This window comes from Ursus arctos, unplaced genomic scaffold (assembly GCF_023065955.2).
Source record: "Ursus arctos isolate Adak ecotype North America unplaced genomic scaffold, UrsArc2.0 scaffold_4, whole genome shotgun sequence".
Taxonomy (NCBI): Eukaryota; Metazoa; Chordata; class Mammalia; order Carnivora; family Ursidae; genus Ursus; species Ursus arctos.
This window is the reverse complement of record NW_026623056.1, coordinates 86868151-86885641: the sequence shown is the minus strand read 5'-3', so window position 1 is coordinate 86885641 and position 17491 is coordinate 86868151. Positions and strand designations below refer to the sequence as shown.

Sequence of the window (17491 nt, the reverse complement as noted above, 5' to 3'; positions counted from 1 at the left end):
AAATTAAAAAGAAAAAAGGAAATTAGGCAAAGGTAAGAAAATTGAACAAAACTGAACAGAAAGACACACCAAAACACAGCCTTTGAGCGCAGAGCACGAACCTTTGAGCAAGCAGCGTAGGAGGTGGATCTTTAATCGGTTTGAAGTTTCCTTCCCTGTGTATCCTTGTAATAAAGCCCATTTCCCTTAGGATAAAACGCAAATTTCTTGCAAATAAAAATGTCCTAACTAGAGCTGTAACTATGAGAAAACTGCTGCCAAGGGAGGAGTAAAAATCTGTACAATCTCTACCTTGAGTCCCCTCTCCGGGATGTCGGGCAGAATCAAGAGATAATTTATGTGAACGCCATAAAACACTATACGAACCGTTAAGTATTATCAAGAACGTCCAAGCACAGATAAAATGTATTTGCCCAGTTGGCGTGTACGTATATTTTGGAAGGAGTCTGCAACTGAAGGGCTTTGGGCGTCTACGGCGGTTCAGGAAAAGGCACTCTGCACTGGTACAAGCCAAAATTCACCTACGCCTTGGCTCAATTTTTGGCCCTTGGCTCCCCCCTCATTCCGTCCCCAGAATAGGCTGGCTCGACAGGCCACACCTGATGTCGTCAACACTACGAAGTAGTTGGCCAGACCCGCCTCCGTCTCCCCCTTCCCACCCGCGTCGGGGGAGGGAGGATGCTCTCGCGAGGAGGGAGGGGGGAGCGCTGGGTTTTTTCCCCACCCTGGTCGGCTCCTGGGAGGGAAGCCGCCCCCGGACTCGACTGCCATTCTCACAAAAACAGGTGGCGCAGACGTTAAGGCACGGAAAACAGAGAACGGGGCGCGCGCGAACGTTCACGAACACTCGCGAACGAAAACGCGCACAAAGAAAATCATACACTCGACAGGACCCAGGCGCGGCACACGCGAGGACGCACACGGGGAGGGAGATGCTCCAGGATGGGGTCACGACTGCAGAAGGCGCGCGCCCCGGAGAGGGACGGTGACACAAAGGGGGGCCACCCACACGGGCCAGAGGCACCCACGCAATCGCCAAAAACGGTCGCGACACAAAGAAGCTGGGAATGGACACATAGGCGCGTGCCCGCACGCCCGGACCCAGGGACCCCTCGCCTATTAGGGGTGTCACCCTCCAGACTAGAGTGCGCGGGCGCCAGAGGGACGCGCACACAAAGGGGCTACTCCCACCCTCGGACAGACGCCCCGAAGGGCCCAAGCTAGCTGAAGGGGCCCGTAAGACAAAGGGGACACACCCACTGGGGCCGACAAAGGCGGCCACACCCCCAGCGCACCGGCACCCCGACCCACGCAGACACACCGCGGGCACCACAGCGAGCGACGCGGGGCGACGCGCACACACCCACACTCACCACACACCCACGGAGGGGGTGTGGAGGGTCCCTCTCCCCGGGCATCTCGGCTGCAGCGCGATAAGGTGACACATCCGGAAGCCCCGCCGCGCGCCAGATGTGCACTCACCGGGGCCCGCCGCCCGCGAGCCTCGGACGCGGGCCGCCGCCGCCGCCGCCGCCTCGGGCCCTCCACGTCAGCCAGCGGGCGGGCGGGAGCGGGCGGCGGCGCAGGCGGCAGGCGCGTCACGTGGGCAGTGCACAGGCGCAGTCGTGCAGCCCCGCCCCCTTCCGCGGCGGCGAGCGGAGCGATCCGGCCGTCCCCGGCGCTCGCGCGCTCCAGGCCGGCAGGGGTCGCGGTGCGCCTGCGCCTGGGCGGGGAGGGAGCCCTGTAGCGACCCGGCCTTTCCTTTAGTTTTTCCATCTTTCGCCCCCGCGGAGGCTTTCCGGAAGGCGCTTGCGCGGGGGATTCGGCGCTGAAGTGGCCGAGCTGTTGGGAGGGGCTTGAGTGGGCGCTTCAAGGACCCAAGGTCGAGGGCCTCCCCCACCCCACCCCCCGACCCTTGAATAAGAAACTGAAGCTCCCCGGAGAGGGCAGGGCCCGGTCCCGGGCACCGTGGCCCAAACCTGGGGAGGCGCGCATGCCCCGAGCGGGGCCCTGCCAAGCCCTTTCCGCAGGGAGGCTAAGCTTGCAGGGCTGGAGCGGCGTCTGTCCTTTCCCTGCTCTCCGCTCCCCTCCGCTGCAGGGTGCGCGCTCTCTGGCTGGTGCGGTTGTGCGCCCGCGCACACGCGAGGTCTGGGGGCGCGTGCGAGCGGTCTGTGTTGGAGGTGTGTGCGCAGGGTGGCGGTGTGCAGTGGTTTAGGCTAGGAAAAAAACTGCAGAGGCTGTGCCCATAGCAACGCGATGAGGCTGCAACGCACCATTGATGAAAGGGAGTAAATCACTGACGATGGTTGTGTTTCTTTCCCGCAGATTGTCTAAAGCCACAGGGAAAATGGTGGAAAACTCACCGTCGCCATTGCCAGAAAGAGCGATTTATGGCTTTGTTCTTTTCTTAAGCTCCCAGTTTGGCTTCAGTAAGTACTTTCCTGATGGATGGCCAGGGCCTTTTTCTGGTGTTCAAGGACAAGGAAATTACTGCATTTGTTCTTAGAATGTGCACATATGAGCTGTGATTTTTTCCACCTATGTCTCTTTTTAAGAAAACCTGAAGGGAACTTGTGTTTGGTATTTTATATGCCCGACACTAGTTTAAATAATTTAATCTCAACAAATATTTGTATAGCACCGGAAGGATTGCAAAGTGAGTAAAACCTGGTCCCTGTGGTCGTAGTCTTCTGGACAAAACAGACGAGGGAATCTACAATTAACAATGTGAAAAGAGCCATGGGAACCCAATAGAGAGATATGAAATCAGACTGGGAAAGAGGGTTAGCTTTCTCCCCGGCAGTAAGAAGGAAGAGTGGGAAGGTTTTGAATGAAGGGTATAGAGTAAGTTGGTGCAGGTGCAGCCTGTGGGAGCCAGGAAGCCAAGAGAATTAGGCTAGAGAAGCCATGTGTACTTTATAGAGTCCTAGATCGGGCTTAGTTCCCAGAAGATCCTGCAGGCCCCACATCTCTCCTCTAAAGGAGGTGGGAATTATAAGGAGAACAAGAGGGAGAAAACCGGGTGCCCCCATTCAACTTTTTGGAATTGTGGAAACCAGGGAGGTGAGGGAGTGGTAGTGTTTCTGAACCCTGACTCCATCAGTGCAGCCAGCCATGCTGTTGGCAAGTGTAGTGTATAGAGTAAAGAAGTTGTGACTTGAGTGCAAATCCTGACTCTTCCAGGGACTAGCTCTGTCACCTGGCACCATTTGCCCAAGCCCTTGAATCTTCAGATTCTTCATCCGTAAAAGGGTGGTAATAATGTTTATTGAATCCTCATTGTGTGTAAGGCAGTCCTGTGAGGTAGGTATAGTTGTTACTGTGCTCGTTTTATAGATGACGATCCTGAGGCACAGAGTTTTGGGAATGTGCCGAGGTCATACAGCCAGTAACTGATAGAGCTGGAATTTGAACCCAGACACTGGGTTGACTTCACTGTGCTGCCTTTTAGGGCTGTTGTGAGGATTAATTGCTTGATTCATGAAAAGCGCTTAAAACAATACAAAAGATTGATAAGTACTTAATAAATGTTGGCTGCTGTTACTGTTATCGACATCATTGTTTAAACCCCTGTTCTATAGGGTACTTGAAAGATTAGAAACTATGCAGATGATAAAGGCAATGACTTTAAGACTTAAATCCAATAATACCCACTATTTTTAACTTTTTGAGGAACCACCGTCCTGTTTTCCAGAGTGGCTGCACCAGTTTGCATTCCCACAGTGCAAGACGGTTCCCCTTTCTCCACATCCTCGCCAACACCTGTTGTTTCTTGCGTTGTTAATTTTAGCCATTCTGACAGGTGTGAGGTGGTATCTCATTATAGTTTTGATTTGCATTTCCCTGATGATGAGTGACGGTGAGCATCTTTTCACATGTCTATTGACATTCTATATGTCTTCTTTGGAAAAATGTCTTCTGCCCATTTTTTAACTGGGTTATTTGTTTTTCGGGTGTTGAGTTGTATCAGTTCTTTATATATTTTGGATACTAACCCTTTACCAGATATGTCATTTGCAAATATCTTCTCCCATTCCATACGTTGCCTTTTAGTTTTGTTGATTGTTTCCTTCACTGTGCAGAAGCTTTATATTTTGATGTAGTCCCAATATTTATTTTTGCTTTTGTTTCCCTTGCCTCCGGAGACGTATCTAGTAAGAAGAAATTAATGCTACAAATTTTTGAGTGCTTACCACATGCCAGGCACTGTTACAGGCAAAGGAAGACCAAAACATTCAAAAATGTCCTGCTCTCGGAGGGTTTTCATTCTAGTTGGGGGAGATAACCAATGAACAAATTAAATAAGCGATACATGTATGATGTCAGATGATAACATGTACTGTGGGGAAAAATTAAGAGAGGATAAGGAATGGGAAAAGGTTGGTGTTTAAAATACAGCACTCTGGAAGTGTCTCACTGAGAGATGAGATTTAACCACAGACGTGAAAAGCGCAAGTTAGCCATGGGGCAGTCTGGGGAAGGAGCCTCCCAGATAGAAAATAGACCATACTAGAAGCCTTTAGAGAGCGTGCCTATGGATTCAAGGAACAGGTGGAGGTCAGTAAGTTTGAAGAATTAAAAACAAGGCATTTTCTTAGTCTGCTCAGGCCACTATAACAAAATGCCGTAGACTGAGAGGCTTAAACAGTAGACATTTCTCACAGTTCTGGAAGCTGGGGAGTGTAAGATCAGGGTGCCCGCATGGTTGGGTTCTTGGTGAAGGCCCTCTTCCTGGTTTGCAGATGGTCACCTTCCTGCTGTGTCCTCACATAGTGGAGAGAGAGTGCACAGAAGCTCTGGTGTCTTACTTTCCTTATATGGGCACTAACCCCCATCATGTGGCCCCACCCTCATGACCTTTTCTAAACCTAACTACCTCCCAAAGGCCCTACCTCCAATTACCACCACACCGGGGATTTGAGCTTCAACATATGAATTTGGGGGACATGCAAATATTCGGTCAATAACAGTAATTAGGGATTTTGATGATAACTTTGAAGGAAATAAGGGGAAATGATAGGGAGTAAGGAGAGTGTGGTGGGTGGGACACAGTTGGAATAGCAAGTGATGGGGAACGCCTCATTTAAGAAGGTGATGTTTGAGCTAAGTCATGATGGAAAAGGGGGAGTCATCCATTGAAAGAGTCAAAGGAAGAATATCCCGGGCAAACGGCACTCACTGTGAGTGCAGTGACCCTGAGACACTGTCTGGACTGGAGCATCGTGCACCAGGACTAGACACTGGAGAGGTGAGTAGGACATTTAAGTCCTTGGAAGCCCTGGTAAGGGTTTGGAGTTTATTCTAAAGGTATTTAATTTATTCTAAGGGTTTGAGCAGGCAAGTGATCTGGTCCAATTTGTATTTTTGGAAGCTCGCTCATTGCTGTGTGGAGAAGAACTGCTCAGGTATTGTGTCCTCAGGCTTGAAAAAAAATATTTTTTGAACAAGAGACCAGGGGAGGGGCATAGGGAGAGAGAGAATCTCAAGTAGGCTCCACACCCAGTGCAGAGCCGATCCCACCACCCTGAGATCACGATCTGAGCCTAAAGCAAGAGTCAGATACTTAACCCGCTGAGCCCCCAGGCGCCCCAAGTCTTGAAATTTCTAGACATCTACTCTAGAAACCTGGGAATTGTTCTTCAGTTACACTCTTTATCCCCCTCCTAACTCATTCCTCGGCTCCTGCCGCTGAGTCGGGTGGGGCTTCTCACTGCCTCCGTGCTTCCTCAGACACATCCCACACACAGCCATCACAGCTCTCTGTGATCACGGCAGGGAGCACCGTTTTCTCCTCTTTACTTCCCTCCTCCTCCATAGGCCGCGACCATGTATCTTTATAATCTGGCTAATCCCCTAACTCCTCTGCTTAAAATCTGGTTGGGGTAGGAATGGTTATTTCTGTTTATAGGTTGCTGTATCTTTAAAGTTAAACACAAACGAAATACCCAGTTCTCCCCATTGCCTAGAGAATAAAGTCCAAGTTCCTCTTACAACGTATTTCCTGATCTGGGACCTATTCACATTTCTAGCTTTCTTTCTCAGCACTCAACAGCCTTATGCTTTATGCCCCATTCACTCTAAACAGCTTAGAGTTTCCCCCAGATACATCACATTCCTTCTCACTTGTGTGTTTTTACTAATGCTCTTGCTGCTGCCTGAAAGCATAGTATGAACACACAGCCTGGGTTCACATTCCAGCCCAGTAACCTTTAGTGTGAGATCCCAAGCGAGTTACTTAAATTCCCTGTGCCTTGATTTTTTTCATCTGTGGGTTAGGGATAATAATAGCATGCACCCCAAAGAGTTTGGAATGGGTCAGATAAGCTAATGCATGGGAAGTGCCTGCCACTCATTTGACTCATTTCTGTCTTACACACTACTTTGTGTGTCTTTTATTTCTATATAGCCTTGACTTTTACGTAGTGCCTGGCATATAGTAGATGTTCCATAAGTGCTCATTCATTGATTAAAGTCAGTCACTTCCATTTATGAATTTACATTATGTTTCCCCGCTGTTTGTATTTCATTCATCTCAAAAGCTGTCACAAGCTGCAAGCCTGTCCCATGTCACCTTCTCTCTCTACCATCTAGTCACCCCAAATCCCTCACCAGATCCCTCCCACTCTGTGGGTCATGGCAGGGAACACCATTTTCTCATATTTCCTTCCTTCCTCATCTGCAGGCCCCAGACATACACATTTTTAATCTGGCTAATCCCCCACCGATGATTTAGGCCCCAGTTTAGTCACTTCCTCCAGGAAATCTTTCCTGACCATTATCATCCCCTCCATCAGCACTAGTGTAGGCTAAGATCCTTCTTACGTGCTCCTGTATCACCTTTTTTTTTACCCATTAGCACTTACCAGGGTCGTGAGAATGTCAGTTTACTCGTCTCTGTTCCCCTCCCCTAGATTTTAAGCTCGGGAAGGGCAGAGGCCATGTCTTTTGGATTCACCGCTGTTGCTCATGGTCCCGATATAGAATATGAACCTTCAACATTATGGATACAGTTTGAAATTTGTCTCTGCCCCTTTACCTTGGGCAGATGATGTAACATCTCTAAGATTTCATTTACTCATCTGTAAAAATGGCGTACATATCATAGGATTGTTTTAAGGATTAAATTAAATAATGCATGTGAAATGCTTTGAAGTGCACTTAGCCTGCAGTGGGTGCTTGGAGGTTAGCTGTTGTTTTTACATGTTAACAACAGTAAAGGGTGCCACAAAGACTGGGCTTGAGGGAAATAAGATTATATTCTGGGAGATGAGGCAGAAGCCCATCATGAGGTGGGTGAGAACAAGGGTAGATAAATTCACCTTTAAACAACCAGTGTCTGTAATCATTTCAGCCCTGTGGGGATGAAGTGTTGAATAGCTACCATATATAAAGCAAATTGTTAGGTGCTATCAGGATCACAACAATTGCTAAGATGTGATTTCTGCCCTTAAATTGCTTAAAATACAGTGTGAGAGTTAAGACATGTTTAAAAAAAAAAAATACTAATGGTGGAAACGGAGTTGTTTAATGGCCGTAGAGTTTTAAATTTGCAAGATGGCCGTAGAGTTTTAAATTTGCAAGATGGTAAAGTTCTAGAGATCCATTTCACAGCAATGCAAATATACTGCCTTAAGTGTCATAGATACAATAAGAATAATAGAAATAAAGAGCTAGGAGACTGAAAGGAAAGAAAACTCATTTCTGGGGTAATCAGGGAATCTTCAAAGAGCTTTTTGTTTTTTGTTTGTAGTTGTTCAAAGATTTATTCTAGAGAGGGAGAGCAAGAGCACGCATGAGCAGGAGGGTCAGAGGGAGAAGGAGAGGGAGAGAGAGAATCTTAAGTAGACTGTGCGGTGAGCGCAGAACCTGCTGGGGGCTCCATCCCACAACCCTGAGATCACGACCTGAGCTGAAATCAAGAATTGGACGCTTAGGGGGGCCTGGGTGGCTCAGTTGTTACTTGCTGCCTTCGGCTCTGGCTCTCTCGGGCTCCCTGCTCAGCGGGAGGCCTGCTTCTCCCTCTCTCACTCCCCTGCTTATGTTCCCTCTCTCACTGCCTCTCTCTCTGTCAAATAAATAAGTAAAATCTTAAAAAAAAAAAAAAAAAAAAAGAATTGGACTCTTAACTGACTGAGCCACCAGGTGCCCCAGAAGCTTGTTGTTTTATCTGAACTTTGATAAATTAGTTATATGCCTTACTGACTTCTCTTTTTTCTTGTTTTTGTTCCTTTCTGCAGTACTGTATCTTGTGTGGGCTTTTATTCCTGAATCTTGGCTAAACTCCTTAGGCTTAACCTATTGGCCTCAAAAGTAAGTTTAATGCTTTTCTTAAATTAAAATGTATTAATGTTGTTTTTAAGGATCATAGTTTTTCCTTAAAACTACCCAGATTGTAAATGTTTATTCTTTTAAGATCTATAAATAGGCATATAGAAATTTAAAGCTTTTCAGAGGTCATTGTTGATACCCCGCTAATTCAAGATGGCGGGGTGAACACACACCATTGTCTCCATTTCCTCCCAACATCTTGCCAAGATAACACTGTAGAAGAAAAATGTTTAAGGTAAAAGCCCACGGGAACAAATAATGGGATAGCAGATAAGAAGTATCAAAAGAATTCAAGGAAATGGATTGTAGACAGGTGAGAGGTAACTGACTTCGTTTCCACTTTTTCCATGGTGCTGCTGTAGGGAACGATGCAAGATTGCAGCTTTCCATTACAGGCCTTGTAGAACGATTTGACTGTCTTTTATTTATATGTATTACTTTAATTAAAAAAATCAGATTTAAAAAGCATGTTAACTCAGTGATGGATTCTTGAGAACGATGACTTTCTAGGCAGTTTAATATTTTCTTTAACATTTTCTTCCGCAGATATTGGGCAGTTGCATTGCCCGTCTACCTCCTCATTACTATAGTAATCGGTTACATACTCTTATTTGGAATAAACATGATGAGTACCTCTCCACTCAACTCCATTCATACAATCACAGGTAAATGTATATCAAAGGGAAGTGCTGGGGGGGAAGGGAGGAGGGAAGAGCAAGGTATTAGCAGTTTTATCAAGAAAAGCAACCAAGAGTAGGCTGCAGTAGGTTACACACATCGGCACAGGAAAAAGAACGTAGGAGAAATAAATCCAAAGTTATACCAGAGGGAGTGTTTATGTGGCAGAAACAAATTCTGATGAATATGCTGTTTGTAGCACCAATCAGCAGGTGTACTTTCCCATTAAGACCGCAAGTATATAATATGTTCCTTAGCAACTGTGCCTGAGAAAAACATATTTTATCCTAAATGGGCAAGGTTGATCAAAGAATGGCAAATAGGTCCATGCAGACCTTGTGCAGTAGAGGGATTTGAGAGAGTGCGTGCTCCTCGGGATCCCTGTATACACCTGACCCCAGTTACGTAGATAGAAGAGCACAGCATGTTTTTGTAATTTTTTTTAACCCCCCTACGTCTAAAGATTAAAATAAATTCCTGACCTTGCTTAGATTCTAGGAAGTAAAACGGTTTTTTCGAGAAGTGAAGTGTTTTTTAAGTTGCTTGGTATGATTTTTTTAAACTTTTCAGAGCCTTTTTTTCATGAGCCTATACAATGTATTTTGAAAACCAGTTCTAGTATTTTTATATTTCTTTCTGATAAGCTACTGTATTCACTGTCTTCTTGCCTAAAATTACAGCATATAGACAATTCGTGCAAAGAGGGGACATTGTTAAGTTTGCATGAATGATTGTACCAAATGATTTAAAAGCTTGGGGGTGTTGGATTAAATATATTTTCTAAGCCTGGGTATAATTCTGTCCCTGTGAGACATGTGCAGATGGGACTTGAATCATCATGGTACAGTTGAATGAAATATTAATTTCTTACCCTAGTTAGAGATGCAGAAAGTACTTTCCTGATTTTTGTTCTAATTGGGACATTTCTTCTAAGGAGAGAATTTAAGCAGTCTTTTAAAGTAAGTAGTCTTTTAATTATGTTAAACATGGTATTTGTCATTATGCAAATATTAGCCTAGTAAACTATGCAGTAGATCCCCGTAAACCACAGAAATGGTAGGAGAAATGGGGTAAACAGAGCTTTTTGTCCTTTTCTTACAGATAACTTTGCTAAAAATCAACAGCAGAAGAAATACCAAGAAGAGGCCATCCCAGCATTAAGAGATATTCCTATTAGTGAAGTAAACCAAATGTTCTTCCTTGCGACCAAAGAACTTTATGCCAACAACTAAATTGTGTATAGACTAACACCAAGCATTTACTGCAAGTTATTGATGTAGTAATTTTGACCATAATTATATTGACTCTCTCTCGTACCCAGTATTGAAATGTAAAAAAAAGTAAGTTGGTTCTCTTAGATTAAGTTCTGTTAATAATATAAAGGTTCTTGAGTATTCGTTATTAACGAACAGAATAAATAAAATAGTGCATTACCAGATAGCAGACTTGTTAAAAAATAAGCATCAATAAAAGCAAGAAATCCCTCCAGAGAAGCATTCATGTTGTGATTTTTAAATGGCAATTATGTCCTTCCTTCTGTTTTTTCTTAGAGGCGCAGAATTCAAACTCTGAGATTTGGGAGAAGGGTACGTTTAGTTTGTGTGTTTTTGCATCATATTTGTGTCTAAAACAGAAAGAAACATTTGTTGGGTACTTATTACATACCAGGTATTTTTCTAGATACAGCCATGATAAGATTCTTTCTGAAAGAGCCTACATTTTAGAGGCAGATTGAGACAGACTAAGCAAATAAGCAAATATTACTTGACAAGTGCTATATAGAGAATTAAAGATAGGATGATGTTCTAGAAAGTAAAGGAATGACTACTTTAGCTTGGGTGGCTAGGGAAGCCTGTTCAGGGAGAGGCAGTTGAGGTTGAAATTTGACTAGCAACACCGGAGCCCATCAGAAGGATTGGAGCTATGGGAGAGCTTGCCGGTGAGAAGCAGCCAGCGGCAGAGGCCTGCAGGTGGGAAGGAGCTCAGTGTGTCCTGAGGACTGAAGTCCAGCAGGGGGCCTCAAGCCCACTGCCCAAGGGAATGTGGTCTGAGGGGAGCCTGGAGAGGCCCACCACCACTGCACTACCACAAAGGGCTTTGAAGGCCAGCGTAGGAAGTCTGGACTCAAGTGTCAGTGTGATGAGTTGGAGGCCCTTTAGATTCTGAGCTCGAGGGAGGCCGTAAGGAAAGGCATGACCTGGCCCAATGTAGGTCTTGAAAAATCGCTCAGGCTGGAGGATAGAGGGTAGATTCAGGAGGGAGAGTTGGGGATGGGCAAGAGTATGGAAGCAAGGGGGCCGCTCAGCACGGTGTTAGCAGTGGAGCTGGGGGCGAGCCGGTCGCGCTGCAGCCTTTGTCGGAGACAGCTGACTGACAGGGTGTGTGGATCTGATTGTGCAGAGTGGGCAGGTGCTGGGAGAAGTTGTGATCGAGGGTCATTCCTGAGGTCTCTGGATCAATGAGCTGAGTAGGTGGTTATGCCTTTTACTGAATCAGACTGGGGAAGTGTGGTTGAGGGGGTTGGAGGATTCAGTGTATGAATTAGTTTGAGTGACTCCTCCTTGTTAATATCTGTTGTGTCCCTGTGAAATTGAGAAGCATAGATAGAAATACGTTTTAAAAACAAATCATATGTAACTTAGCAAGAGTGTACTCACAGTGACCAGTGGGACCAAATCTCAACTCCTCGAGCATTCAAGGCCTTCTAACTTTTGACATCCTAAATCTCTACACAGGAATGGAGCCACACATTTTTGTGCAAATTTATACCTTCGTAAAAAGAAGAAAAAGAAACTACTAATTTTAAATAGTTGAGAAAACTAGGGCTTCCATTTCAGTAACCATATCCCTGCCTCATAAGCATAAGACAGGTGACGTGAACCTGCTATCTCCATCCTGTCCTTTGTCCCAGCTCCTGTATTTCTATGGTAAGATCATGTCGCCACACTTCAGAGCAGTTTGAGAGGACCGGTCGGCTCCAGCTGGGGTAGAACAGTAAATAAACAATAAAATGTCTGTTTATACAGTGGAAAACCATACAGCCATGCAAACTAGAAAGAATTACTGCTCTGCTTAACAACATGAGTGAATATCACACACACATGTTGGGGGAGAAAAAAAACAGACATAAAAGAATATATACTGTATGATTCTAATTATGTGAAACTTAAAATCAGGAAAAAATGAACCTTTGGTGATAAATATATAATAGCGGTGTCAACGAGGAGAGGCATGAGGGAACCTGTTGGGAAGCTAAAAATACCTCACATCTTGATCTGGGTTGTAGTTACTTGGCCATAACAGAAGCACAGCATTAATATGATTTAACTTGTGCTTTTTAAAATTGAATCATCATTGACATACCATATTATATTAATTTCAGGTGTACAAGGTAGCAGTTCGATACTTCCGTGCATTACAAAATGCTCACCACAATAGGATTAGTTACTGTCCATCACCATACAAGTGTTATTGACTGTATTCCCTATGCTGTACATTACATCCCTGTGGCTTATTTTATAAGACGTTTGTACCTCTTAATCCCCTTCAGCTGTTCCAGCCATCCCCCCCACCCAAGATCTGTGCCCTGGACATAACTTATACATCAATAAAAAGGTAAAAAACTGTGCCTATGCCCCATCCCCAGAAATTTTAACTCATTAGTCTGGAGGGGGGCCCAAGGAGGGATAGCTTTTAATGACTCCTGGACACTTAACAACATGCAGCCAGGATTGAGAACTTCGTGCTGTGATCCATTGGATTTAACAGCCTGTGGTCAACCTGGGAGCAGCTGTTTCTTTGGAAGAATGGGTGGTTATCAGAGCAGTCCTCTCAACCTTCATGAGACTCCTGCCCAGGTCAACATCATCCCTTTGTATTCCCCTCAGGCCAGTGATAGGCCTAAGAAGGTTTTGAAATGGGCCAGAAAAGGCCCTTAATTACCTCCAGTACCCCACCTCACCTCAGGCCTCCTATGAACTCCTCATTCTGTTTCCCAACCACATTGTTCTTACAGCTCATAAGAGAATATGTCAGTGTTTCTCAGTTTAGGGCTGCAATTCTTTCCACGGTCTTGGTCAGTTTAGTGTAGTGATTCTCACCATTTTTTAAAATCTCAGGACCCCTTTACACTCATAAAGAGTGTTCCCAAAGAGCTTTCACATATGTGGATTATATTTAGAAATTAAAATAGGAATTTTAAAAACATTTGTTTATAAATACTAAACCTATTACATTTTGATATATTTAACATTTTATGAAAAATAACCATTTTCCAAAACAAATTTAGCAAGACCAATAGAATTGATTTACATTTTTACAAATCTCTTTAAATGTCTGGGTTAATGGAAGACAGCTGCATTCTCCGATCTGCTTCTGTATTCAATCCGTTCCAATATCACACGTCACAAAGTCTCTGGAAAACCACTGCGCACTTGTGAAAGAATGAGCGCAGAAAAGAGAAATAGCAGCTTAATGGTTTTATAAAATTGGTTTTGACCTCACAGACCCCCTGAAACAGGGTCTCCAGGGCACACTTTGAGAACCAATGCTTAGTGGGCCTCAGCTACAGTGCGTGTGTGTGTGTGTGTGTGTGTGTGTGTGTGTGAACTAGCATAGGATACAGTATGGCACTTGGTATGGATAAACATCTTGATTGAATACCTCTTGTGGCCACTGCAGATCCTTCCCATTCCACCCTGACCACGTCCACACAGGTGCCACTCAACAGTGTGCCCTGGGGGGGGGGGGGCGGTCAACATCCAAAGGACACCGTGGAGCTCACTGTGGGGCAGGCATCCATCCCCCAACAAAGCCCTTGTGAGCTGAATTCATTCAGCTTGGGAGGCCTTGGGAGACTGAGCTGCGGTCACCATAGCAACGGTGACCTCAGTAACGCATGCTTGTATTGGCTCTTCTCAGTTTTGCTCCCTTGCTGCCCACTCCTTCCTAATGTCACTTTCCAAATAAACTGCCTACACACAAGCCTTTGTCGCAGGCTCTGCTTTCATGGGAACCCCAGCTGAGAGGTTTTTATTTTGTAAAAATTGTGCTTCGGTTACAGGGCCAGGATATGTGATGCATTTCCCTGCTGCGTGTTCTAATTCAAGAAAAATGGAAGACACTGTGTTTTACAGTAAGCCCAAATAATAGCATAAAATACCCCCAAAATGTCAGCAGTATGAAATTTCCAAATTTAACAAAACCCCCTCTGATAATTAGATTCTCAACAAGAATTTCATTATGAAAGTCCAAATATGAAATCACCTAAATGGAAAGCCTAGAGAATTCAAATCCAAAATTCTTCCCTTCCTAATTTCTTGACCTTCCCTATTTGAGCAGGATCTCAATCAGGAGCCTGGGTTTTGTCCAGAAGCTGATGCTTAAGATCTCGGTAGAACCAGGGTCCCTCCTTACGGAAGCTGATCCGACCCCAAATTTCTTCTACATCCCACTTTTTCAAGGAGTCAGTGGGACAGTCAATATATTATCAGCCCCAGGCCCACAGAACTTAGAAAACCCAAATAAATCTAGTGCTACCACAGTTGTGCCAGACCCAGTACGGAGGACAATACAGATCTCCCTCCTAGCCAGTCACTGCAGTGGAGACTGAATTGGATGTGGGAAAGGGGAGGCAGGAAAGAAGGGGTTCTTCTTGATTTGTCTTCCCAAGGAGCAGGTCAGGCTGTGGCTGTTGTCAAGATCTCCTCATTCAGTGTAAAATTCAGTTGGGTTACTGTTCGGAATGGGCAGAAATGTACTTCTTCCCTAGGGGCTCAGTTGGTTAAGCCTCCCGACTCCTGATTTCGGTTTAGGTCATGATCTCAGGGTCGTGAGATGGAGCCCTGCGATGGGCTCCCCTGGCCATGGAGCTTGCTTAAGACTCTCTCCGCCTCCCCTGCTCACTCAGTCTGTCTCTTGAAAGAAATTTACTTACCCACCTTTTCTAATCCATCTAGGCGCAACCAAAATTCATTTTTCAAAAAAACAGCACTTTGAGATAGCCACCAAATCAGAATGGAGCCACACAGAGGCAGTGGGTGTCTCAGTGGTCACCTGTGTGGACTTATGACCAAGGACTGAGTGTTCTCTCCCCCTCCGTTCCTCAGCACCACGTAAGACCCAATGTGCCAGAAATACAATGGAAATCTCAGGAACCCAAGGAGCCACAGAGATCAAAGTGATGGTGTTCTAGAAATTAAGTCATAATTCCTGAGCAGGTGCATTTGTGAACCAAGATTTACATCTTTCACATGGTCCAGGAGAAAAACTGTGTTTCTCCAATAATTTAATACCTGTCTCAGGCTATTTCTGCAAATCCAGTGTTCGAGCTCTGCTTTTGTATAGGTCACAGTCACAGAGGGCCATACAGCCAGGACTGGACAACGCCAGCCAAAGCCTCCCAGTGACTCAGCTGTCACACTGCAGTCGTGCCATAGTTGGCCAGGCCGGCCCCCTTGTGTGATAAAGCCTGTCTATGTGGCCCCTGCGCATTAGAAGCAGCTGTGAGTCAGCCCACACCAGCTGCTGTGGCTACTTCGAGAGGCCCCATCCTGCCCTCTGACACTGGTTTCCAGGACCCCTCTTCTGTCTGTTCTCAATGAACCATGGGTGGGCATGCTCCGGGGTGAGCACAGCCACTCCTTGCCACTATTCCGTGAAGGACGAGCACCAGACGGGAAATCAAATACAGTGTCCGCTTTTTTACTGGTGGGGCCAGATGTTTAAGTGCTGCATGAAAATGAAGCCAAACCAAGCTTTTCTTCCTGAAATCTGATAGCAGGAGGGCTGGGCCTGCAGATCTCGACTTGGCGCAGCCCTCTGCACGCGCCGGAGAGCGTGGTGGGCTGCCACCCGGGTGGTCCTGGCAGATAGCAGATAACCCACGGGTTACCATTTCTCACCCGTCGGATAAGTCACAGCCCTCCCCGTGGATGTTAAGGAGTGTGGATAGAGTGCGGGAGTGTGTTCCCTAATCCTCTCCCAAGAAGGCAGAACTGTTTTAGCCACTGAGGCAGAAATACGAGGAGAAAGACCATGGTTTCCCTACACGGGCCACTTACGTTGTCTCCTGTTTTCCCCTATTAGAAACAGGCAACAGAAATCTTTGTGGATAAGCTTTGTGACATTGTGTCCTTGGGCGAGGTTCCTGACATGGGAATTGTTCCAGGGTCAAAGGGCTTGAACATTTTTAAGACACTGATCTTCAAAAGGTCTTATCTATTAACACACTCTTACAGTTCACTAACATTATACCGGTCTGATGGTTCATTTCATGCGTCAACTTGACACATGGTAAAACATTATTTCTGAATGTATCTGTGAGGGTGTTTCCAGAAGAGATGAGCATTTGAATCAGACTAGGTAAAGAAGAGCTGCCCCGTCCAGCGTGGGTGGACATCCGATTCTTTGAGAGCCGGGAATAGGACAAAAAAGTGGAGGAAGCGTGAACGCTCTCTCTCTTCTTAAGCTGGGACATCCGTCTTCTGTCCTGGGACATCAGAGCTCCTGGTTCTCAGGCCTTCGGATCTGGACTGAGTTATACAACCGGCTTTCCTGGTTTCTCCAGCTTACGAAGGGGCAGATGGTGGCATATCGCAGGCCCCATAAGCACAAAAGCCAACTCCCATGATAAATCTCTTCTTCTGTATCTATGTGCACGCTATTGGTTCTGTTTCTCCGGAGAGCCGTGACTCACACAGCTGGGTCAGAAGTGCTCCTCACTTCTGGCGTGTATGAAATGTCACCATGTTCCATTTTTTCCAAATCTTACTAAACATGTTTTGATTTCCCACTGTCCACTGTTGACAGGAATTTCAGAATCATTCATTGGAGAGGGGAGGGAGGCTTCCTTGCCCTCCCTTGGACTGTTTATGCTTATGCTAGCCAAGAACAGGAGAGACGATAGTGGCGTTTAATCCATCATGTTTGCTGTCTCTGCCACTGTGCCCTTTCCAGGCCCATGGCCCCACCTCCTCTCTTGCCCTGCTCGGAGACTGCCTCGGGCTCGTGAGCCTCACGCTCCCTGTCCACAGGCCACCTGCTGACCTCCCCGATTCTAGGCCCCCCTCTCAGGGCGCTGCACGTTAACTCTCAGACCTCTGTCCCCCTGTCCCTCTGTCCCTGTCTTTGGACACCCAGGCATCAGTGCTGCGGTGGACATCCACCCTGAGGCAGGGGCTTCTGTGTTCCCTAGTGTTCCATCTCTCACCCTCCTCTGAAGTGGTTCCCCACTTCCAACGAGGTGCGTGGTGACCTGAATAAAGCTCTCTCTCCCTTGCAGCAAGGCAGTGCGACCTCAGCTGCTTCTGGGCAGTTATTGGACGGAAGGGGGAGGAGGACGGACACTTTTGTAAAGTGTCTTTCAAGGAAGGATCATGCCCTGCTTCGGCCCCCCGATTTCTGCTGTCTGGGGTGTGGATTTAATGACTGGAAATCAAGGTGCCCCTTAGATCACTCAGTGACCTTAGGAATAGAAGCCACAGAG

At 46.1% G+C, this 17491-nt stretch overlaps 2 protein-coding genes across 11 annotated transcripts in view; one reads left to right on the top strand and one right to left on the bottom strand.

The window, feature by feature from the left end:
* TTC3 (tetratricopeptide repeat domain 3) overlaps positions 1-1578 on the bottom strand; it is a 116322-nt gene extending 114744 nt beyond the window's left edge. For 3 of the 7 annotated variants that reach the window (XM_026504616.4, XM_044390100.3, XM_044390128.3), the window contains exon 1: positions 1374-1557. The gene's annotated coding sequence lies outside the window, so the exon portion shown is untranslated. Of the gene's footprint in view, positions 1-1373 lie in introns of all 7 variants that reach the window. The other 4 variants (XM_044390068.3, XM_057306802.1, XM_044390076.3 and 1 more) reach the window with 4 other exon arrangements.
* A 65-nt stretch (positions 1579-1643) lies between these two features.
* PIGP (phosphatidylinositol glycan anchor biosynthesis class P) lies at positions 1644-10494 on the top strand. Of its 4 annotated transcripts, none has more exons than XM_044390369.3 (5): positions 1644-1711; positions 2326-2429; positions 8238-8310; positions 8875-8993; positions 10108-10494. In XM_044390369.3, the coding sequence occupies exons 2-5, from the start codon at positions 2348-2350 to the stop codon at positions 10236-10238; spliced, it is 405 nt and encodes a 134-aa protein (XP_044246304.1). In that variant the 5' UTR covers positions 1644-1711; positions 2326-2347; the 3' UTR covers positions 10239-10494. The 4 variants fall into 4 exon arrangements, with proteins under 4 accessions (XP_044246304.1, XP_026361202.1, XP_048071252.1 ...); XM_026505417.4 differs by lacking the exon at positions 1644-1711 and adding an exon at positions 1732-1882; XM_048215295.2 differs by lacking the exon at positions 1644-1711 and adding an exon at positions 1944-2099.
* The last annotated feature ends 6997 nt before the right edge of the window (positions 10495-17491 follow it).